Here is a 24,782-nt window from a genome sequence, read left to right on the forward strand (position 1 = left end):
AAACTGCAGGAGGCCTCACCGCTTCTAATCTCTTGGTTCTCCTCTTCTAGGAGCGAGGCGCCATGGCGATACTTGCAATGGGGGTGCAAACTCCAGAGGAGCCAGTGCCAGTTGTCGTTTCTTCTTCAATGCCGGCAGGAGCGTATCATCCCACGGTTCATCACGCAATCAGTTCAGCCACCTCCAGCCTCAAGGCACAAGAGTGTTCGACAGCAAAGACGCTTCCAGTACTGTCTCCGACTTCTGATCGACGCAATACAGGACAAGTGCGCAGAGAGGGACTTCCGTACAAGACAGTGCCGGTACTTCTGCGAACAGCTTTGGTCGTTTTCCAGGGAGGATTACGTGCGTATTCGCGCCCTGCGGCGCTGTGTGGTTACGGAGGAGCGCATCCGTACCAATGCAAGGCTTCGATGGAAGCTGTCTAGGCTTCAAGCCCAAGAAGATGCCAGGGAAGCGCATGAGGCATGTTTGCCCGCGTCGTCCTACCAGAGTGGGACAGCCCTGGGTAGTCCCGGCCGGACGGGAATGGAGCATTCTCGGCGAACGCTTGTCATGGACTCGTGTGTAACAGACAATGCCAGACGGGTATTGGAACTGGGACCCGGTTTTGTACCGTCCACGGGCAAGTTAACCAGTCGTGAGAAATCAGAAGTGGTCACCTCCGTAGAACGGATGGCCTACACTTTGAGATGGCAGCAGGCGCGGCCTCAGGGTGTGGACCAGCCAGAGGACGACCACGATACCGGTACCGAGTGTGATCGCAGGCTGTGGAAGCTAAAGAAGCATGGCTTCAAGCAACCGCCCAGAATGAGCCAGGATGGGGAAAGAAAGATGGCCAACTTCAAGGACGAAGTTTTGGCAGCATATGGCAAACAAAGACCTCCCAAGCATAATATGACGCAAGAGGAACGCGACGGACTGAGAGAACCTCGTCATGACCCCAGTGTAGTGATAAAGCAATCCAACAAGAGCAAGAAGCTAGTAGCTATGAAACAGGAACTCTACCTGGAGAAGGCAGAGGCACTTCTGTCTGACAGCACTATGTACAGAAAAGTGGATCTAACTATCACTGCGTATGAGAAAGAGGTTAAATCCATACTGGAAGAGCAATGCACGAATATGGATCCTGATCTTCTGACTGCAATACTCCCTCATGACACACGATTCCCGGAACTATACGGTCTTCCAAAGGACCACAAGCAAAATTTGCCCCTCCGACCTGTTGTCTCTGCTTGTGACAGTCCAGTCACAGGAATTTCGGTGGTTCTCGAACGCATATTGCATCAACTGCTTGCATTTGTCCCATCGCACCTCATCAACACCAAAGACGCGCTAGACAATATCCGCATCATATACCCTGGCCTTAAAGCACCTGCTGGAACGATTCTGGCTACGATGGATGTGGTGGGTTTGTATCCCAGCATACCGATCGAAGAGGGCGTGAATGCCGTTAGTGACGTGCTAGAGCAACACTATAACAGAGTTGATATGCTCGGGCTGAGCGTGACCCAAGTCAGGACACTACTGAAGTTTGTTCTGAGTCATAACTACTTCAGATTTGGCAGACAGATCTACCACCAGCTAGATGGGGTTGCTATGGGGAACAACCTGGCACCTCCATTTGCCATCCTGTTTATGCACACCATTGAGACACGACTTCTTCAGGACTCACCCTTCCAACCTATTCTGTTCAGACGATACATCCAAGATATCATCATCCTATGGACACATGGTAGGCAGCGCCTTCTGGAGCTCATAGAAAGATTCAACGCCAGCCACGAACGTATCAAATTCACGCATGAATTAAGTTGTGACAGTGGCTGCATAGACTACATGGACGTAACGATCGCGGTTGGGCAAACCGGAGAGCTGTCATTCAAATTATTCCAGAAGGCATGCAGTAGTGGCCTACTGGTGGATTATTCATCGGCAGTTCCTCACCACATCAAGGTAGCCGTTGCTCAATCTCAATTCCTAAGGGCACAGCAACTATCGTCTAACCCCATGATGCAAGCCGAGAGCGAACAAAAAATACACAAACAACTGCGCATAAATAACTACCCAGACAGTATCATATCGGAAGCAAGGGAAGCTGCCAGGAAACCTCGGCGTAGACGACGCGGTAATCCCCGCTCTGCCTTCCTTAAACTACCGTTCAAGTCCGATGAAGTACACCACCATGTGAACAAAGCAATACGGAAATACAAGTTGCCGGTACGTGTCGTATACGAGCACTCGGGCAGCCTCAGGCGTCAACTGTGCCGTTCGGCGCTGTTACCACCCAAGTGCGTAAACGAGCCCAACATTACTGAAAAAAGACGGAGAGGACGTCCACTAGGGCCTTGCATTACCTGTCAGTCTGGAGGCGAACGAGTATGTATGACAAAGAATGTAGTCTACGAATTGCAATGCAAATGGTGCCGGGAAACGTATGTAGGGGAGACGAAACGCTCCTTGGAAACAAGAATTCGGGAGCACAATGGCGAGGCACGCCGTCGCACTCTCGATAAGCCATGGGGTGACCACGTGCGCGACAAACATTCTGGCGAGAGCATAGCTGCTGCGAATAGTGTGTTCTCGGCTGTGTAAGTCCTGGCAAGGGCAGGCGACAGAGCAAGCAGAAAACTGCGAGAAGCTGTTGAAATCCGCAACTTGCGGCCGCAAGTAAACACTAATGCTGGCTGGGCACTACTGTGAATATATCGTATCTGGATATTAATATATCACCAATCCCTTTCGCCACCTTTGTAGCTGACACATTTGGCGCAAACACAGCACAGCACAGTATATTTGCTGCTCCTTTGTAGAGTGCACATCATTGCAAACCTGATGAGGGCTATATGCCGAAACGTTGTTTTAACTACGAAAATGTGTTCGAACGTTGCAGTGTAAATAGAAGGGAGCGAGTCCGCTCCATCTGTAATTCTGTATGAAACTGCAGGAGGCCTCACCGCTTCTAAAGAAGAATTACGCAGTTGAATACTTTCTTGCGAGTAAACTTCCGTGCCTTCTCTTCATGTTGTGACGTACCTTCTCCCGTACATTGTCTCCTTCCGCATCAACAAGGTAATATAGCGGCATGAGCAAATGAGAGCAAGAACAATGAAGTATGTATAGGCATGATGTATATTGGTCACGTATTAATCATCGTTGTTTTTAGCTATTCTGCTTTGACCTGGTTTTATCACTACATTGCTGTACATAATTTATTGTGAAAAAGGAGAAGGACAAAATGTTCCGAGTTATGACTAACTGTCCACCAACGTAACCAGACCTTATACAGTCAATGAGTGCGACCATTTTTTTATTTTTATTTACAATGAACACAGCTCACAGGCAAAGACGAAAAAATTGCATAGTGGGAGCATAGCGATGGTAAGGCTTTTTGCCCTCAGCCAACCTGAGGTCTCGACGTCATGGGGACATAAAACACACCAAAAAGTAAGAAGAAGAAACAACTGAAAGGAGTGACAGGTACATGATACGAAATGTTAGGAGGAGAGACAGGACATTTCAAGGAGGAAAAGATCACACAGCCAGTGTTAGGTGGAGAATGAGAGAAAAGAAGAACAGTTGTTATTGGGAGGAGTATTTGGAGCGGAATTTAAAAGTCATGGGGTGAGGCAGATGTGATGCTGATACTCAGAGATGGTCATGTGCCCACGACCAGTCGTTGGTCTTCAAACAATGGTTGGCTGCAACCTTTAAATGTTGCAAGTTCTTGGTGCAGAATGGACCAGAGAAGACTCCGGCGGGCAGCTGGTTTCAGACGGGGACAGCTGTGTGAGGGTAGGCTCGGCACAGGTTGTTTCGGGAACGGACTGGAAGTTAATTGGCCAGTTGGTGTGCATGGGAATAACATCTCTAAATCGTACTACGGGTGAAGTGGACTGTTTGGTGTTGGGGTTGCTGGGGTGGCAGCATCCTCTGTAGAAGGGGATGAGCATCTGGACAATCCATGTTGTACAGGAGGCAAAGTGCTGCAACCATCCGACGAAGAGCAAGACTCGGTAGCCAAAACATTGGGGCGATGGTTTGGACGGCCCGGGCTTGCACACGGTCGAGTTTTGCAAGATGGGATGGGGCTGCTTACATACAGACGATGGAGCAGTACTCCATCACTGGGCGCACAAAGGCATTGTAGGCTTGGATGCGACCGGATACGTCTAAAAGGTGGAAAGCCTAACAGAAAGCGCCAAGTCGCTGTGTTGCCCGGAGGGCTACGATTCGAAGGTGGCGCCGGAAGGTAAGCTGACCATCAAAACTGACGCCAAAGCTCCTTTTGTTCTCTCAGGTTAGATCCATTGAAATCAATCTGTGGCATGTTCCATTGGGTGCGGTGGAAGCTAACTTTCAGTGCTTGGGATTTGGCTGGTTCAAATTTCTATCTTCCATTCTTGACTTCAGAGGGAGATGTTGTTGACTGCCAGCTGGAGGGCTTGGGTGGTGGAGGTGATGTTTGCATGCAGTGTAGTGTCGTCTGCGAATGAGGCTAGGTGAGCACCGGCTGGTACGTGGTCCTCGCAGTCGTTCACGTATATGAGGAAGAGAGTCGGACCCAGAATACTGCCCTGGGGGACTCCAGTCTGAATTGGGAGCCTTGAGGATGTCTGGCCACAAATGACCACTTGAAGGTAGCGTTCAATTAGGTAGCTGCTGAGCCACTGGTGCAGTTGCCCACGTAGGCCGTATACGTTGGACTTGTGTAGCACACCGGGGTGTGATACGCGATCAAACGCGCCGGCTATGTCAATGGTGAGTATGCGTGCTGCGTCTTTCTCCCCGGCTGTATGCAGCCACTGGTTGTGGAGGCTGGAGAGGAGGTCGGCTGCACTATGGCCATGGCGAAATCCAAACTGTCTTGTGGAGAAGACGTTCGACTCGAGGAAATTAGTTATTGTTCTGTTGATGATTGTCTCCATCACTTTGGACAGAATACACAAGAGCGAAACTGGATGGTAATTGGAGAGTACAGACTTTGATTTCCGTTTGAATATAGGGTCTATGTTGGCAATATTCCATGTCTTGGGCTGTATCCCAGTGTGGAAGCATTGTGTGAACAGTGTAGAAAGAGGTTGTTCCAGTTCAGCAGACCAGGTTATCAACACTCGTGCCAGTATCCCATCTTGCCCGTTAGCCTTTGATGGGTTGAACTGCCAATGGGTGCGCTCGACAGCAGCCGCACGGAAACGGCAATCCGAAAGAGCCTGTTCATTCCGAAGCCAGACATAAGGGAATGGGGCTGACAGGTCATCTTGGCCAAGACTGCATTTACTTCCAAAATAGCGGGTCATGCATTTTGCTTTGTCTGCGCCGGCTGTGCACTCACGTCCATCGGGATCACGTGATGTTGGAACAGATTGACGACGCCCATTGCCAGAGGCACACTTGACGGTGTGCTACCAGTCACTGGGTGTCAGCTGCTTTTAGGTTATTTTTTGCCTCAGTTTCGCCATGAAAGCACTCCTCACAGTTTTGAGACAGGCAACCGTTGAGAGCCTAGCATCTTGGTAAGCTGACTGTCGATCGTCGTCAGACGGGTCATCTCTCAGGTATCTCCATGCACGTCATTTTCTCACTGTGGCAGCAGTGCACTCAGGAGTCCACCATGGAGGGTCGAATGCACGGGTTTTCAGGGTATTAGAGGGGATGAATCTCTTCATACCCTCCAGGATCCTCTGTGACATGCCAGTGCATGACAGGTCTGGATCAGTCCAAGCAATTGCTGCCCAATTGGTGGTTCTGACGAAGTGACGGAGCCTGGCCCAATCTGCATGCTGATACCTCCATACAGTTCTTGATATGGGAGGCTCGCGTGATGCACGGATCTGGAAATCGGGAAGTAGACAGGCATGGTCAGATTTGCCAAGAGTTGGCAAAACAGAAAAAAATGATTCTACGGGTAGGTCGGTCATCATCTGGTCCAGTGTGTTGCAGCCGTGCGGTGGTTGGTCGACTAGCTGTTCAACACTCTGTATGTACTTGCCAAGGGTGTGCCGTTATCCAGAGCCGTTTTCACCAGTACTGTGCGCTTGCTGCTTGAAAAGGCTGCGGTGCCAAACATCTACTCCGGACACTCATTCCGCATTGGCGCAACTACTACCGCCGCCATGGCAGAGATACCAGATTCGCTGATTCGTTCTGCCGGCAGGTGGCAGAGCGATGTGTGTTTACTCTATATGCGAATTCCAATGGAGACCAAGTCCAAGATCTCGGCTCAGCTTGCCTCAGTGAGTGAGCTTATCTAATTCTTTTCACGGACAGTTTATGTTCCATCCCTGAAGTCCTAGCATAGGAATGCCACTGCTCGATAATTTCTTAATGCTGGGGGGTTGTTCGGGGATAGTGTTGCTGCTTTGCGGAGCTCTATCGCTCCTAATTGGTCACTTGCTTCGTTAGTTGCGGCTCTTCACCAGCCAGTTGTTTCCAATTGCGTTGGCTTTGCCTTGCAACCCCATTGTGGCACAATGTGGGTTTAATGCGGCTGCTCGCGAGCCAGTTGCTGGCAGTGGCCTGGCATTGCTTTCCAGCTCTTCGAGCTTTTGCATTACAAGACCAGGTACTCGAAGCAGCACACTACAGTTGAACATCGATTATCCGCACATCGACTATTCGACCATTCGATTATCCGTAACAGTTTTTTTGGGCGCACGTGCCGTAGAGTACGCACTGTGCATGTAGTGAGCCATTCAAAAAATACGAAAATTTTGAAAAGTAAAAAGTAAAAAGGTCGTGCGGCTAGTAATAACCACTGAAAGTGTGTGAGTGACAGTTCTTTCTTATCCGGAACATTTGCCTTATGTGAACACCGCCTGACAGTTGTCTGCCCAGAGGTGGTCGGATAATCGATGTTCAACTGTATCTCCAAAACAATTCCTTGTTGCCTTGGGCTGAGTATGAGTGTGTGAGGGATATGGTGCTAATGTTGCAGTAATGTAGTTAGTGTGTGTTAGCATCCACCGATCACACTGCCATGTTTGCATCTGCCGCGCACCGCTGCATCAGTGCATTGCACTCTGCGCTCACACTGCCAGCGAATAGATTTGGGCACGCTTAGCCTGACGTCACACAACTGCTTCCTTTGAACTTTTGCTCACTGCACTCACTGCCAGTGCATGGATTTGGGCGCGCTTAGCCTGACGTCATACAACTACATTCTTTGAACTTTCTCTTTCTTCCTTGCTGTTGGCTTTACTTCAAAGTCTAATTAGTGGTGACTTTTAGCTTGTGCCAGCATCAAATTTTCACCCTCCATCCCTCCCATCTTATCATCTTGTTAATGGTACTAGGGAACATTTAGCTCTATCGCTCCTAACTGGTCACTTGCTTCGCTAGTTGCAGCTCTTCACGAGCCAGTTTTTGCCAATTGCATTGGCTTTGCCTTGCAACCCCATTGTGGCACAATGTGGGTTTATTGCGGCTCCTCGCGAGCTAGTTGCTGCCAGTGGCCTGGCATTGCTTTCCAGCTCTTCGAGCTTTTGAATTACAAGACCAGTTACTCGAAGCAGCACACTAACTCCAAAACAATTCCTTGTTGCCTTGGGCTGAGTATGAGTGTGTGAGGGATATGGTGCTAACTATTATTAAACTTTTATCTCCACGTAGATATACCGGAGGGGAAAAACAGAAATGGAGGAAAAGCAAAACTCCATTCTATGTGTACTGAGCCCTGTTGTACACAGAATAGCTGCACTACTTAACTATCCCTTATCCAAAACGACAAAAAGTCTCCACAGTACAGTTGGCAGACTGGGCTGGAGCGATGGGGCAACAGGCTTCATGGATGGCTCATTCTGTACTTTGACATGAGTCCAGTAGAATTCCTCCACATCACGGTCCAGGAAAATCGCGGAGTCCTTGACACCCTGGAATCTCTGCTCGCTTGGTGAACAGGCCCTACCGTACGGCTTGGAAAAAAAGAATTTTCATCGCTCGCACCATCACACTTTCTACTGTAGTACCATCGCCGGGCAAGATTATCGAGAAGCTGATATCCTTTGATTTGATACTGGCTAGAGAATGTTCACCAGAACAGCCATCGATGAACTCATCTGGATGTTTTTCTTTTCTTTTCTTGTCAACTGTTGTGTATAGTGTTTGTTGCCGTATTGTCCCTCTCTGTGTTGCCTCTCTCTCATCTATTATACGCATGCTCATTGTAAATAAATCAGTCTTTGTCTTGACCCACAAGGGAGTCCTGCGTGGCACCAAGCGAACAAAACATGGTGGCAGCTGTGGTTCCTACACCTGTAGAATTAGAAAAGAACCCTCCGCCTCTAGCCAGCAGTTTGAGCATCCCCAGCTCCGGGACAGTCTCGTCATCGTCGTCATCGTCATATGTTGTCGTCGTCAGTCTGAAACGTTTGGTAACACTAAATGTGGGCCGAGTCATGCCCGGCATGCACTACGCTATACTTGTTTCGTTCAGCTCGTGAACTCTATTCTTCATCAACAGTCACACCACTGCTCCTTGTCTCTCCTGACCGTCGTCTCTGTCCAGCCAGTTTGTTGTCCCGCATACTCTATCTCTCGGCAGCTCCAATAAGCCTGCTGTTGAGCACTGATCGCCATGTCCCCATGCCGTGTTCAACCGATCCTTATGGGAGAGATAGAGGTGTTACGGTATGGACGTGCCTCGGCCTCGAGCATTCCGGATCGACTCTGACTGGAAGGAACTGTCAGGCGCATGGTTAGCTGTAGCTTATTCTCTCTTTGTGTTTCATTTGTTTTGTTTTGACCTGTTCACTTGTGGTATATGTACATTATCAAGTGTACATCACTGAACACCAGACATGCAGACATTCTCACGCAGTCACATCTTGTTCTCGCTGTCCAACCAGACGTTGTACCACTCTGCGATGGCCTTGTCAAACGTGAGAGTCCTGGACGCGCGTGCTTCTTTATTCACTCTCGATCTCTTCATTTTTTGCCTCGAAATTCTTCATTAATATTATTCAAACAAAAAAATACTCTACAGTTTAGCTGTGCAAATGCTAGGCATGCCCTGCTACTTACGGTATGTTGTGTAGGCCCTAGCTCAACTCTCAATCTCGTTGATTTGCACTACTTAAAGGGGAAGTTAAGGCAAAAATCAAAATTTCACCAGTTGTAGTCTTCGGAGTGCTGAGTCAAATGGTTGTGGTCCGAGGAAGCTGAGACGCTCCCTTCCTACTCTAATCCCAATCGAACTCGCGCACTTCCACCGAAACTGGGTGACTGCGCCCTACGAGATGGGGATTTGTATGCAAAATGGCACTAAAAGCGCCATTTCGTTCTTATAAAAGCACGGATGACCGCGATTGGCCCATATGTTGTAGTCTTTTGGATGCTGAGTCAACTGGTTTTGGTTCGAAAAGGCTGCGATGCAGCGTTCCTCGCTTATTTCCAATCGAACATGGTTGAAGAAGTGGTCACATGCTCCTGCGTACACCAGTCACCTGGTCACCGTGCCTGCAGGGTACAACTTACTAGCCTGGTTGACCTTTTTGGGTGCAGTCCTGTAACTCGAGTTGAACTCGAGTTGAACCTTGGTGTGAAAGTTGTTGCCTGCTAGTTTTTCCTTGTTCTTTTTTCTTTCCGGGAAAAGGACATAATATTGCATACATACGTTCGTTCTCTCTATCCCCCCCCCCTTCTTCCCCAGAAAGAGAGATGTTGTGCATAGTGTTTGTCGCCGTATTGTCTCTCTCCGTATTGTCTCTCTCTCATCTATTACACACATGCTCGTTGTTGATAATCAGTCTTTGTCTTGTCCCTCAAGGGACTCCTGCGGGGCACCAGTCAAACACAACATGAACTATTTGAAAAGATACGAGCGCGGTGACGCGAAACATAGAAATAACCTGGTGTGGCTTAATAAACATGAAATAGGACTCAGAGGACAGAACGTAATACAGTTTTGTAAAGCAAGCAACTACTAGATGTAGGAACCTGTAGGACGCGTCACTCACCTTCATTAGTGAAAGTGGATTGTGAGTAACACAGACTCACGCAGAATCATATCAGGAAAATATTGAATTGTTTCCGTCATAAAATACCCATCAGAAATGATAATAGCAACAAGGACACAAAGAATGAATTTGGGCATGGTCACCACTGGGAAAGGTTTGATAATGAACAGTGCTGTGGGGAGATAATATTCATACATGCATGAACTATGGAGAGAGAGAAAAGAGGTTGAGGAAACGTCAGAAACAAACACAAAGCTGGTACAGCAAAAGCATGATACGTGACAACTGTAAAACATTCCACGTGCACCAAGCAGAACATGTGTGTGTATTATGTACATCTATGAACTCGGATGGAGAGCCAAGGATTATTTATGCAAGGCAAAAAGGACCAAGGAACTACAAGTTACACTATAATGTCCACTAGCACCACCAGTTACTAAACAATCAGCTCATGCGATAACATTGCACGACACTGACCAAACGGCACTGACGTTCTACAACTAACTGGCTAGTAATGTTATCGCATGAGCTGATTGTTTAGTAACTGATGGTGTTAGTGGGCATTATAGGGTAACTTGCAGTTTCTTGGTCCTTTTTACTTTTTATAAATATGTACATGTGCACATAATTGCGGGTGCTGGCAACGGCAGTTTATGGAAGTAGACAAATAATTCACTATCCGAGAGAAGCAAGTACTGGGCCAGTAATTTGTATCAGGAATGCCTTTACAGGAGGTTCAATCCTGCGTTGGCTTTTATTCTCGGGCCCATGTCCCGAATTTTTATCGCTTTGCGTATCCTCCTCCTCCTGGCCCAATGCGACTCAATTGCAAGGACGCGAACCTCCATATATGCTGAGTCACCAATTGGCAGTACCACCCTGCTATGGTGAAGCCAGAAGGGCACATACTTTGGTAATCTCAGACATGGTCTCTTTTGACGCATAACATTTCCTGATTACTAGTAGTAGTACTCTGTTCGGAAACTGAACAAACTGTTAGGTCCCCATCTTCTGCATACTGTTTCTTAGTAAATCCTTTCTCTTGCTGGTCTGCACCCAGTCCACAAAGGTTAATGAGTTCCAGCATAGCAGATGCTTGTGCACCTGTATTGGTCATAGGCACTCAGGCCTTTTATCTAAATTGTAGCTCTCTCCCTTGCTCACTCTCACTCTCACTCTCTCTCTCTCTCTTTTGCCGTGATCAATCATGTAGTCGCTTGTCTCTCTGTCCCTTCCCTTGTTGTTTCCCCAAAACAAAATATCTTCAACGTTCTCACCTCTCCCTACTCCAGGCTCAAGAAACACCATTGCACAAAGCCTGTGAATACGGCAAGCCGGAGGTTATAGAATTTCTGCTTCGAACGGGTTCAGATCTTCTTTCCTTGTCAAATGTAAGTCACACTTTTAGTTTAATTGGCAGCGTGGAAATAACAATCATAATATGCCGATGAATAGAATCAAGTGCGCACTCGTATCATAAACATTGCAAGCAAACATGTTTTAACTTAAAGGGGAACTCCACGGAAAATGAAACTTTCATATCCTGTAGTCTCGGGTACTGACTCGAATGGTCTTCAGGGGCGCCACACACGGTACGACCACTACGACCATGGTCGTACCACTTTTCGTCCAGGATGGTCCACCCAATTCATCCGAAAAAGCAATAAAAAAATTCAAGGATCTTCGGACTTGTACAACACATCGCAACTGTTACTTTCATTGCAAGGAGCATACAGACTTGATGCCTAGCACTAGCAGCTAGCTATTGCCCAAGACTCCAGGCGGCTATCCATTACGATAGGCGGTTGGAGTCACGGTTAGAGAAAACCAGACGATGGATTCCTCACGGACGCATTCACTGCAAACTTGACGGAAACACAGCTGAGCTGGCGGCGATCACTGGGTCCAGAACTAAAATTTTCCAAGATCTACCATGTTACAATGGCGATCAGCACGTCAAGAGACACTACATGTATGTCACTTTTCAGCTACAACATAATAATTATATTCTTTCCACAACGACACCTACCTAGTACCTCTGGCTCCTGACGATCTACTGCAAGCGGATTCGAAAATGCATTACACCCGCGAACGCAGCGCTTGTCAACGGAAAAGGGAAGCGCTTCATTCTCCGAAGCTGAAAAGTGTTTGAACTGCTGCTCCACGGCGGCAGAATATTCTGCAGCTGTTCACCGACACGACCCGCTTCACCTATATTATAACGATTTACGATCGTTTCGTTCCCCGAGTTTTCTGGTAGCAGCAACAAGAATTTCGTCCGCGACGACAGGACGAAAGTCTCGCAAACTAAAGTCCTGTTGCCTCGAAGACAGAGAAGATTCCGCAAGCGCTTTCTTCTGCTTCCATTGTTGTAGCTCTCCGGTCCACTGGCAGATCTTTCAATCCCACCGAACAAAAACAAAGGATCTGCTTCTCTCTCTAAAAACAACTAAAATAATTACTTCGCGACTGTCCAGGCCGGACGTGTACATAGTGTACGCGACGCGGCAGACTTTTGCACGACACGACATACGTTTTTGCATAGCCGCTGGCGCTAGAACGCGCAGCACACTTGTACTTTGGATTTTGCGATTTTTCGAGGGCAATGGCCCTGAATCATTGAATGGGTTCCATTTGCCTTGCTTGGCTACCTACGATGTACAGAAAATACCAAAAATCCATGAGAAGTATGTTTTTGGAGCTGGAGTGGGGTTGTCTAATAAGTGCTAGGGGAACCCTCCTTTGCGGCTGTAGAGTGCTAAAACGTGGCCTGTTAGCCGAAAAATCCTTATTTTTTCTCCGCGGGGACACCCCCGGACCCCCGGTCGGACCACTCTCAGCAACCCTGTGACGCCCCTGGTCTTGGTCCGAAGTCTCTACGGCAAAGCGTTCTTGAGATATTGGCAAAACGGGGGCCGCGCCGTGACGTCATGCGGCCATTTGGCTATGTCATCCCGGCCTGCCTACGTCATTGTGGCACGGTCTGAATCTAGGTGCTTTCTTTTAGAATTAAATTTCAAGGAAAGATGAGCTATTCCGAACAATTTTTTGTACCCAGCAATGGAAGCAGCGATGCTAAAGTCAGTGAAGACCACCATCAACCCACCGCCGCGTATGGTTGGAACAGGGAGCCCAGATACTCTGCTAAGGAGCTGCCATCGTGTGTAACAAATGTTGAGGAAGAAGATGCCTCAGCAGCTGCGTCCGACAGAAGAAGACGAATAGCTTGGCCACCAGACTCTCGATTCGTTTGGGACTCCAACTGGTGCGAGTGTGGACAAAAGTGTATAGCCTTGCCAAGCCCGCGGGAATAATTTTGCTGGTAGGATGCTGCCGTCGCTGTCGAGAAGACGGCCCAAGGTTTCTTGCGTAGCGGACCTCGCAGTTTACGAGATCGTAACCTTGCATTAGGCTGTACCCACCACTGCTCTTCGAAGTTATCTCGACATGCAGAAGCCGCCAATGCCAGTGACAGAAGAGTCTGAAATTAGGTAAGCCTCAATTAGTTTGTCTTGACTTGTCTTGTGAGGATCGCGCATCAATATGATACGATAATTTTTTTTGGAGAAATTTATTGTTGTCAGGTGCACTACAGTAGGCGTCGCACAAGAACAAAATGTACTAGTAGTTATAACAAATTTCATGCTTGACACAAACAAATTCTCTTTGCTCCGAGTATGTCCTGACTTGCCTTGTGAGGATCGATGCGCGTAATGTTTTGCGTGCAACTTACTTATTGTTGTCAGGCATGGCACGAAAAACGTTGTACTATAGTGCTAGTAGTTATCACATGTTTTCATGCGTGACTCAAACACATCAATTTTGTGTTTCATTATCCCTGGGATTGGTTCAAGATCTGCAAAGTATGGTAGTGTTCTGATGGTGAAGAGAGCACTGCACACAGTTTATGAGCACGATGCGTGCATTTGATCACACCCGAACCCATACTGTATCGTTTCACGCGATAGGCTTTGTCAATACACCCGTTCTCTAGTAAACCATGTCATGCAACGTACAAGCGTGGGGTCAAGAAAGCGTACACCCAAATAATGCACAAATTCTGGCAGGATAGTAAGACATCAGATTCTGTACTTTCTGACCAAGACATCTCTGTACTATAAGGGAATTGAATGTGTCCTAATCAGAATTCATCAGTCATTGGAAATTCTACTAGAACCTCCATCTTTGTCCCAGCGAACACTAAATAGTTATGGCGCGCGCACTGAACGTGCAGGTAGGTACAGGTAGGTGTAATTCAGCGCATATGTAGAGTAAATGAGTATTTGACTATAGTATAGTCTGGCTGGGCGTGGACGTCCAAGGACATCCATTGCGACGCGCATCACAAGCGACTTACAGAGGAGGAACATCGACTTGAAGCGCAGCAGTCAGCTGGGGAATGTGAGGGCCATCGCTCTGGACAAGCTTACATGGAGAAATCTGGCCGACAATCCATGATCTGGCGTCACAGGTCATCAGTGCGCCGTGTTAATAATTACCTTGATACTGGAATTTGATCATAGGAGATAGGACAGAAGCGGAACGTATAATTATACCCACATAATTATATTATTACGCGTGCTGTGGTATTATTATTATTATTATTATTATTATAGTCACTATACCATACCATAATAATTATTACGGTTCAGCAATGTGGTATGTGTACAAGCACTCAGCATAAACGCTCCGTATGGCATTCTATGTTTCTGTAGATCTCTACGCTATGCAGCACACAGGCAGTACACACTGTATGTACACGGCAAATGGGGCAAGCACGTTTGTTGTCGTCTTCCAGCCTGCGTTGTGAAAACCATCATGCAAAGATATCCAATTCCTGCACCACCTCAGCCTTCTAAGGAGACTTCCACCCGGGATTAGGCAGGGAACGCGCTTCTCCAAGACAGGAACATCGAGGTTGCCATCTGCAACCACTACCACCTCACACATGAGCTTGTCACCAATCTCATAACTTTCTGTCGTATAATTATCTATTTGGCCACATAGTCTTCTTTATGCTGTGAGAACTGGACTTCATACCTTCCTATCGGGGTATTTTTGGTTGTGCTGTGGCGACGGTTGACATTGATGTCGTCAAGAGCTGCGAGATGTGCGTGTCCACTCATCCCCAGAATTGAGAAACGAGTGAGTTTCAGAATGTATTTTGGCATGGCACTGTGATATACCTGCATGGCGAAAAGAATGTAGAGAAAACACACTTGCTTAGACAAAACAGTAAGATCGGGCGTCGAAGAACACCTCGCCGAAGAACACCCAGGCTGGAAAACGGGCAAAATTTAAGAACAGTCCAGGCTAGAATTATCAGATTTAAGAACACGTTTAAAATAGATCCACATTGTACATGTATGGGAGGTGAGTACATGTCATGTACACGTGTAAACAGTAACTGCTACATGTACAGTCATTCCCATTTACGACACCCACTAGTTTAGAAGTACTACATTGCACTACATGTACATGGCTAACGTCATGACGTCACTCGACTCGCCGCGCGCGTGTGAATAAGAACGGTCTGGCTAGAATCAAAAAATTAAGAACGTTCCTAGGCTGCACTCGAGCCCCTGCGTTCTTCGGCGCCCGATCTTACTGTATAATTCTATATGTGTTACAAAACCACCAGTTCTCAAGAGGGAAAGGCCTTCTGGCTTATGACATTGTATTCGTTGCGATGTTGTATCTCGACTCCGTCGTACTGCTGATGTTTGCTGCATGGCGTTCGCTATTTGCGCTGTGTGAGTTTTGCTGTATTCGCTGTCATGTCATGTTTTACATGCATATGCTTTGATTATACATGTACGCTGTTTTTGCATGCTATAAATAGCTGGTGTTATTAGTGTTAGTTTGATTCAATGGAAGTCAAAACATACTGTTGAGAATAAATACTTTTCCTCGTGCCGTGTGGTCGTTCGTTTCTGATACTAACGAGAACCAGAGGGTTCATTACAGTTTGCGACCACGCCAGGATACGGAGCGAGCATGGCAGAGCAACTACATAATTTGGAAGCCAGCTTTATCGCCAATGGAGTTCGGTTAGGATTGGAAGGCGATGAGTTGAGGGAACATTTGGAGCAGAGGCTCCGACAGTATGAGGAGCGTGAGGAGCGCAGTGCCAGACGGCGAGAGGAGGCGCTCTGCTCCGAGTTTGAAAAAAAAGCTCAAGGAGATTAAGAGCGCATCGCCAAGGCGTATCAGGGTGAGGGCAGAGTCGCCAGTGAGAGTGAGATGGGAGGTACAGCGGTAGCTCCCAGTCACAGCGGTGGGCGTAAGCCGTTGATGAAAATCATCTCATATGATGGAACGCAGTCAGGAGCGTTATCTTGACCTGTTCGAGGACATCTGTTCCAAGAACGGGTTCGAAGAAAGCAAATGGGTTCTGCGATTACGCATCACGCTAGCGGGTAGCAAAGCTGAGAGGATATGTTTTGGATGAAATAATTACGAGGAAGCAAAGTAAGAGTTGCTTGCCTTGCTCGGAAAGATTCCGGATAAATCGTGGGAGACATTGCTGACAGGCAAGCAGCGGTCAGATGAGTCTTTTCACCAATACGTTGTTCGTGTTTGCCGAGAGGTAGAGGTAATACATGACGTGTTGGACGGAGCAGATTACAGCCGGGAGAAACTGACTGAGATAGTAACGGACAAGAAAGTTTGATCGCGCTGTCTACACTCAGCAAGTGTGCGGCTGATGACCGGAGTGGCGCGAGTTGAGGTAAGAACTCGAAAGGCGAAGGTTCGCGTGTTCCTGGACTCCGGTGCTGAGGCGTCATTTGTGACTGCAGCGTTGGTGTCAGCAATCGATGCAGAAGACGTTGGTGCTGAAAATGTAGAGGTGAAGGGCCAACCCAACAGCGTATGGATAAATACGCCATCACAATCCAAGGTAGCTCTGCTAGCATTCCGGTACGCGCGCTCGTGAAACCAACGCTAGAGCTAGACCTGAAGTGCGCGAGTCTGCAGGCCATTGCTCAGTGGCACAGTTGGGGAGTAGAGCTGAGTGAAGAGCCTCAGCAAGAAACAACAGACGAAATACACATGCTGATCGGTGCAGAATATATCAACGCGATACAGCACAGCAAGAAAGAAGTTAATGGCGAGACTGTGTGGAACACAGAGATCGGTAGTGTAGTATCTGGTCCAGCGTCTGCACCCAGTCGGTGACCGTGTCATGTGTCACAGCCCATATCGACAAACTATGGCAGTTGGATCAACCTCCAGAATGACATCGGCACTTGCCATCTTTCCCGCTATGTCGCTAGGGCGCCGGATTCCAAGTGGGTCTCTTGTGGCGAAATGAGCGTCGCCCAACGGATAACTATGCTCAAGCTAGAGTCCTCACAACGCGGCTTCTGGAAAAGCTGAAGCGGAATGGGAAGCGTACACTCTATGATGATATGCTGATCAGGGACTACCACGCGCTTTGAGCAATTTAGTTGGAGCCATGTGAGAGGGATGCCGGGCACTATGTACCGCATCATGGTGTATTCCGCAAGCACGCTGCAACCACGAAGTTAAGAGTGGTGTTCAATGCCTTGGTGACGGCTCCAGATGGCAAGTCATTGAACGACATGGTTGACCCTCGACTGTCGCTATTGCCGAGTCTCGCGGGTATGCTAGTAAGGTTAAGTGAATATAAGAGCGCGCTGCAAGCGGACTTACCCAAGGCTTTCTTCATGGTCAAGGTTAATCCCGAAGACCGTCCGTACCTGCGTTTCTAGGGGCCCAGTCGAAGCGACAGCGACAAACTGTTAACCTGGAGGCAAACGAAACTGCCATTTGGCGTAAATTGCTCGCCATACATGCTTACTGTGGTGATTCAGCATCACTTCAAGGAGCTACGGGCGCTGTCTACACCCAAAGAGCGAGACCATATTGATCTCTTGCTCACGAGTTTCTACGTTGACGATTTGGTCTCTAGTGTCTCAAATGCCCCGTAAGCCAAGAAGATGCAAGAGTTGGGTGTGCGTGTGCTTACAGATGCTGGCATGGAGTTGCGCATGTGGCGAGGCAACGAAATACCGTGCGATCCAGAGGCCGGAGATAAAGTCCTCGGTCTGAAATGGAAAACCAGTGATGACTTGCTTAGCTTAGCAGCGCTAGGCGGGTCCGATAGGCCACCTGTTTGGACCCGGCGATCCCTCCTTAAGTGTGTTGTGTCAGTGTTTGATCCGGTAGGTCTAACAGCACCGGCAGTTGTGCCGGGAAAGATACTGCTACAGCAAGCCAGGAAATTCGGAGGCGGCTGGGATGATAAGTTGCCTGATGGCATCGCAGCCGCATGTGCGCAATGGTGGCGAGAGTTGGCCGGAGTGGTGAGCATTGACATACCACGTTGGATTTGCTGCAATCTTGACATGCCGATTGCGCTTCATGCCTTCGCGGATGCCAGTGAGAAAGCGTTTGGATGTTCTTTGTATGCAGTCGTCAATGGACAGTCGCACTTGGTATTTGCCAAGGCCAAAGTGGCACCGGTGTCTTCGCCCACGTTAGCCCGCCTTGAGTTACAAGCAGTATGTCTAGCGGCTCATTACGCTGAGTTTGTGGTGAAGGAGCTGCGTGTGACCGTCACGCAAGTCTATGGCTGGACTGACAGTCTCACTACCGTTCATTGGATCAGTAATCCATCGTACAAATGGAAAACATTTGTGGCTAACCGCATCAGTCAAGTCCAAGAGATATCGAAGAAGGTCGGCATTGTGTGGAACCATTGCCCGGGCCTTCACAACCCAGCAGATTTGCCGTCACGTGGGAGTAGTGCACAGCAGATCCGTAGCCCGTTCTGGATGGGTGGACCAACCTCGATCACGGATCCCAATGACTGGCCCACCGCATCCTGAACCGCAGCTACAGATGAGTCCAGTGTAGAAGTGTGAGTGTCAGCCACCACCTGTAGTCGAGAATCTGATAATGAACTGTGGCTCCGATTCAGTAAATGGGCGAGGGCACAGGGCACGGTGACTGGGATGTTGCAGTGGAAGCACACTGAGCCTCGTGCTGAACTCTGTTTTGCAGCAGACAACGTATTGTACTGCATCGTTCAAGCCGAATGTTTCGCTGAGGATCTTGAGCTCATCAAGCAAGGTCAACCAGTGAAGCCTGGGTCGAAGGTGTATCAGCTTGCATCGTTTCTGGATGAGCATGGAGTGCTCAGAGCCGGGGGACGACTTCAGCACAGCGAGTTGGCATATGAAGCCAAGCACCCAGTCCTATTAGGCAAACATCATCTGACCGAGTGCTGTTGGAGAAAACGCATGTCAAAAGGATGAACCGAGGTGAAGAAGGGGTCTTGTGGTACATCCGTCAGAAATTCTGGATTATCCGTGGTCGACGAGCGCTACGCAACATTACTCAGCAATGTGTTACATGCCGCTGCTACAAGGCTAAGGCTGCCTCAGAAGTCTGCTCGCCACTGCCAGAAGACCGAGTTGTTCACGAGAGGCCGTTCGCAACTACCGGCATCGACTATGCTGGTCCGTTGTACGTGCGCTGTGGCGAGTCATCTCCGAAGGTATGGATAGCATTGTTTGTGTGTGCCACCAGCAGCAGAGCAGTTCACTTGGAGGTGCTCGATAGGTTTTAAAGTACTGACTCATTCTTGATAGCATTTCGGAAGTTTGTCGCGAGACGTGGTTTGCCATCTCGGATCAGGTCTGACAACGCTATAACGTTCAAGGCGGCATCTGACAAACTGAGTGTGCCATAGATATTCAATCCTCCAGCTGCGCAAAGGCATGGATGCTTCTATGGGCGAATGGTTGGTACGGTGACGAGTGCCTTGAAGAAGGTAATGGGAACAGCGTTTCTGAAGGTCCAGGAGCTTGAGACCCTCTTGTATGAGGTTGAAGCAGTGGTGAATAGTCATCCGCTAACTTATGTGTCTGTATAGCCTGGATGAGCCACCAGTAACCCCTGCAATGATGATGGGTAACATCTGGGTGTCGTCAGAGAAGCCAGCTGGTAGTCAGCTACAATCAAGCAAGGCAGGGATACTACAATAGTCAGCTACAATCAAGCAAGGCAGGGATACTACAATAGTCAGCTACAATCAAGCAAGGCAGGGATACTACAATAGTCAGCTACAATCAAGCAAGGCAGGGATACTACACCCTCCCTTCCTACAGATAATTATGCCCTCGTTATTTTCAAAAGTAGGCAGGTGGACCAATGTTCTGTCGTGAGACAGTATGTATTGGTAGACTGGTAGACTTGGTAGACTGATAAAGTAGGAACCCTGTGGTAAAATGTGTGAAGGACCTGTCTCTCTGTGGAGCGGTAAAATGTATGTGTTCGCGTCTCAGCATTGGATGGTAAAAGGGATGTGTTCGGTCGCGTCACCCTTATCTTGGGCACGGTAGCATTTCTTAATTCGCGTCTTTCTGGGACGGTAACATTGCTTGATTCGAGTCTCTCTGGGACGGTACAACGGGAAAGGACTCGCTCACCATGTGGCGGTATAATCATTGTTACATGGACTGGTTATTTGAGTGTGTGCTTCCAGGGTATACAGCATTTTGCGTCTGATCCAGGTCAGTGACTGCTGCTCCAGCAAATCGATTACTTGGTCTGTGCGGGGTGGACATGGTCGGGATGGGTAATGAAAAGGCTAGGAAACTTTGTTGACAGAACTGTGAGAAATCAGTTGTGTGGGAGCTTCAGTGGGGCGAAATGTTGGGTGATCCAGAACTGTGTACTGCATATATCTGCACGTACATGGAGGAACAGGGAGGGTTGTCAGTCCGATGCTTTTTTTTATCGAATGGTGGCACGGGGACTGGGAGTGGGATTGTCTGTGGGATGGAGTGGCTGATGGACCTGGAGAGCCTCGTTTATCGAGTGTAATGTGGCAAACAAACAAAAAGGGAGGGATGTGATCGTTGAGACAATTTTGGCAGCAGAACGAGTTAGTAAGGGAAATATGGCAGCAATGATCATGAGGATAGTATGGAAACCACCGTGGGATTGTGGAGCTTGCATAATACGCGGCGTAGCTTGCATGATAGGGGTGGCATATGCACTCACGTGAGTAACAGTTGCATTTAAACGGGTTGATGATAGAGTAGTGGTACAGCAAGTAGGGTGACATACCTTGGTTGCAGGGAATACGGGTCGTGTAGCGCGAGAACGATAGCAAGGACGATAGCGAGGACGATAGCGAGGACGATAGCGAGGACGATAGCAATACGCTATGTCATGGCCAATCTTCTTGCAGGATCGGCAATAGGGACGGAGACGTAAGGGCCGACGCCGCTTTGGTCGTATATATACCGGTAGTACAGGGGCATACCGGAGGGCATGAGATCTCGCTGGAGAATTATGGTGATCCACTTGGCCGGAACGCGTACGCCGCAGCGTCGATCTCCTGTGCGGATGGACTGTAGATCCGGGATTCTGAGTTGATCTCTGGTCGTTGTAGGTTCAGAAACGCTTTTGGCACCAATAAACTTTGTCTTCCGCTCATTGGTCAAGGAGAGTAGGAGAATATACAGAAAGAAATTAAGTGAAAGGCTGCACTAGAGATGGGGTTCAAATCTGACAAAGTTTTAACCACCGCTGCGACCAATGTAATAGGTAGCCGAATGGAGGCACAGTGCTTAACACTAAATAACTTTTACTTAGACTTCCTCAGGTACACACCTGGATTATTATGTAAAAAAATATGTGAAAACAGAAATGAGCAGAAGCTTTTATAGGTAACAGACTACATACGCTAACGTATGGGGATCCGCTACAATCAAGCAAGGCGGGGATACTACAATAGTCAGCTACAATCAAGCAAGGCAGGGATACTACAATAGTCAGCTACAATCACGCAAGGCAGGGATACTACACTAGTCAGCTACAATCAAGCAAGGCAGGGATACTACAATAGTCAGTTACAATCAAGCAAGGCAGGGATACTGCAATAGTCAGCTACAATCAAGCAAGACAGGGATACTACAATAGTCAGCTACAATCAAGCAAGGCAGGGATACTACAATAGTCAGCTACAATCAAGCAAGGCAGGGATACTACAATAGTCAGGTACAATCAAGCAAGGCAGGGATACTACAATAGTCAGCTACAATCAAGCAAGGCAGGGATACTACAATAGTCAGCTACAATCAAGCAAGGCAGGGATACTGCAATAGTCAGCTACAATCAAGCAAGGTGGGGATACTACATAAACAGTCAGGTAGGACGACAACAAGATGCTAAACTGACAGAGGTACTGAGACATTGAACGACCTGACAACTAGCTCCAACGAATCTACGAATTGAAAAACACAACCTTCTTATATCACTTGGAAGGTCCAATGAGGGGAAGGAAACGTGTAATGGGTGGCCGAGTGGTAGGCGCGGTGCAATTAACAATAATTACTTTTATTCTACTTTCAGGTACACACCTGAGATATAATCGTTATTGAAAGAAGAAGCGGCAAAATAAATAACTTTCTCTCCGGTGCTCACCTAGAGGCTGAATCCTTATTCTTCGAGTTAGCTTTCATTGCTATCCAATCTAATCTAATCTTCTCTTCTCTAATCTTCTCTTCCTCAAAACAGAAATGCGCAGCCGCTTTTATGCAGCAGACGACGTACGCTTACATACGGAGATACACTAAATATACATCAGGCAAGCTCCGTATTAGTTCCGTACTGCTTCCGTAGTGGTCGGGCAGGGATACTACACCCTCCCTTCCTACAGATAATCACGCCCTCGTGATTTTCAAAAATTAGTGAGGAGTTACGAACAACAGCGTCAACCGGAAGATGGCAAATTATATCGGAAATGATAACGTTTAGAGTAGACAGAAGAAATGAACTGATAACAAATCATAAAATAGAAGTAAAGCACACCAGGTTCACACAATCTCACGGGGTCAAAAAGGGAAAGAACTGTCCTCCAAATAGGACCTGAAACCACAGCACTCTTGCTGCACTACGCTGGCACAACCCGCCAGGAACATCGCAGTTCAAAAACCGAACTGAATACACTATAACTATAAGGGGCGTTGTCACACACATTGTCCCACGTTAGCTGGGTAAGCCGTGGCTCACCATGATCAGACGCCTACCAAACTAATCTGGATTCACACACTCGCATAAAGGAAGACTGAAGAGAACAGGGAGACTGAAGGAAGACAGGAAAGAAAATGCCATACCTGGAATCAGCGTTAGTAACCACGGCGGCGGCTGGAGCTACGGCGAAGAGCAAGCCACGTTTTATCTTCATCTTGGTTGAGCCGGTCACTCAGAGCGGCTAGCTCGGCGTCAGACAAATGACCTGATTGACCTCCCTCCTCGTCTTGAATCGTGGTCTTCACATTGTCGATAGCATCGCTTTGCGCGACGTAAAGAGTGATGGTCTAGCCAGCCTGCTTCCGACTGCGTGCCGGCGAAAATCAAACGCTGCTGGTCTTGGGGAATACCCTCCTTGTCTTGGGTACCAGCCTGCCTGTTGTCGTCCTCATCAGCTTCGCCATCACCACCGGTAGTGTACATGTAGGTAGCGGGTCGCTTGGAATCGCCATCGGAGTCTGGGGTCGAATCACGTTGTTCTAAAACACACCGCTGCCACCAATGTAATGGGTAGCCGAGTGGTAGGCGCGGTGCAATTAACAATAATTACTTTTATTCTACTTTCAGGTACACACCTGAGATATAATCGTTATTGAAAGAAGAAGCGGCAAAATAAATAACTTTCTCTCCGGTGCTCACCTAGAGGCTGAATCCTTATTCTTCGAGTTAGCTTTCATTGCTATCCAATCTAATCTAATCTTCTCTTCTCTAATCTTCTCTTCCTCAAAACAGAAATGCGCAGCCGCTTTTATGCAGCAGACGACGTACGCTTACATACGGAGATACACTAAATATACATCAGGCAAGCTCCGTATTAGTTCCGTACTGCTTCCGTAGTGGTCGGGCAGGGATACTACAAACGCAAGAAAGATGTGCTCAAGGTATATCCCACGGGAGCAAAGAACGTCGAAAGCTACAAGATGATAAGGAGATTGGTAAGACCATTGGACAAACCCGTCTAACTACAACTCAACAACGCGAATCAACCAATGACGAATTACGTTATTTTCTCTGACCAATGCCATACTTGAAGTATGAATTTAAAAAAATAATATATTGTACAATTTTCGGATCACGAGACATAGTTTGACTCCGCTGTCATGTGGTGAAATCTCAGGAACCGTTGATTGCAGCGCTTCCTGGATGGGTTCTACGGCACGCTGAGAGTTTTCTCTTCGACATAGATATTTGGATCGTTGAATTTGAGCTAGTTTTGACCGAGTTACCATGGTTACGGCCTGTTGAAGTCTCAACGTCGTGTGTGTATAATTCTACACATTCAAGTATGGGGCGGCTCTCAAAGGGCTAATGGGAGTTGTGATGATTCTCAGAACGGGCATTAGAAAAGTCATTAGTTTCTTGAATCTGCAAAGTATTCAAAATCAACTGCTGTTCTGGTTTACAAAGCTATGTGCAATGTTTATTAAGAGGTCTGTTTTACTTTCTTGTTGATTGACCATTGTTCATTCTACCAGGACAACAGGACATGTCTGGACAGTGCAGTAGCAAATGGTTTCAGCTGTACGGCTCAGTGTGCGGCTAGACTAAGGGCAATTATCCGCTATCTTGAGAGCAAGTACCCAGAGGAGCAGAAGAAGGTAAGCACAACTTAGAAGAAAAGAAAATTCATCAAAATGAATTTCCCATTCGAAAACTTGCGTAACCAATGAGGTAACAATATCACTATATTCCCTCCTGACACATTGTCTCCCTGCTGCAAACACCGCTTTTGATTCCCCAAATATTCAGGCGTGG

General features: G+C 47.8%; 1 protein-coding gene across 1 annotated transcript in view; it reads left to right on the forward strand.

The window, feature by feature from the left end:
- Positions 1-24,782, forward strand: part of LOC135827329 (uncharacterized) — a 350,751-nt gene that overhangs the window by 186,893 nt on the left and 139,076 nt on the right. Inside the window, exons 11-12 of the mRNA XM_065339849.1 lie at positions 11,246-11,344; positions 24,503-24,625. Coding sequence (XP_065195921.1) covers positions 11,246-11,344; positions 24,503-24,625 — 222 coding nt within the window. The remainder of the gene's footprint in view (positions 1-11,245; positions 11,345-24,502; positions 24,626-24,782) is intronic.

Source organism: Sycon ciliatum, chromosome 11 (assembly GCF_964019385.1).
Source record: "Sycon ciliatum chromosome 11, ocSycCili1.1, whole genome shotgun sequence".
NCBI lineage: Eukaryota > Metazoa > Porifera > Calcarea > Leucosolenida > Sycettidae > Sycon > Sycon ciliatum.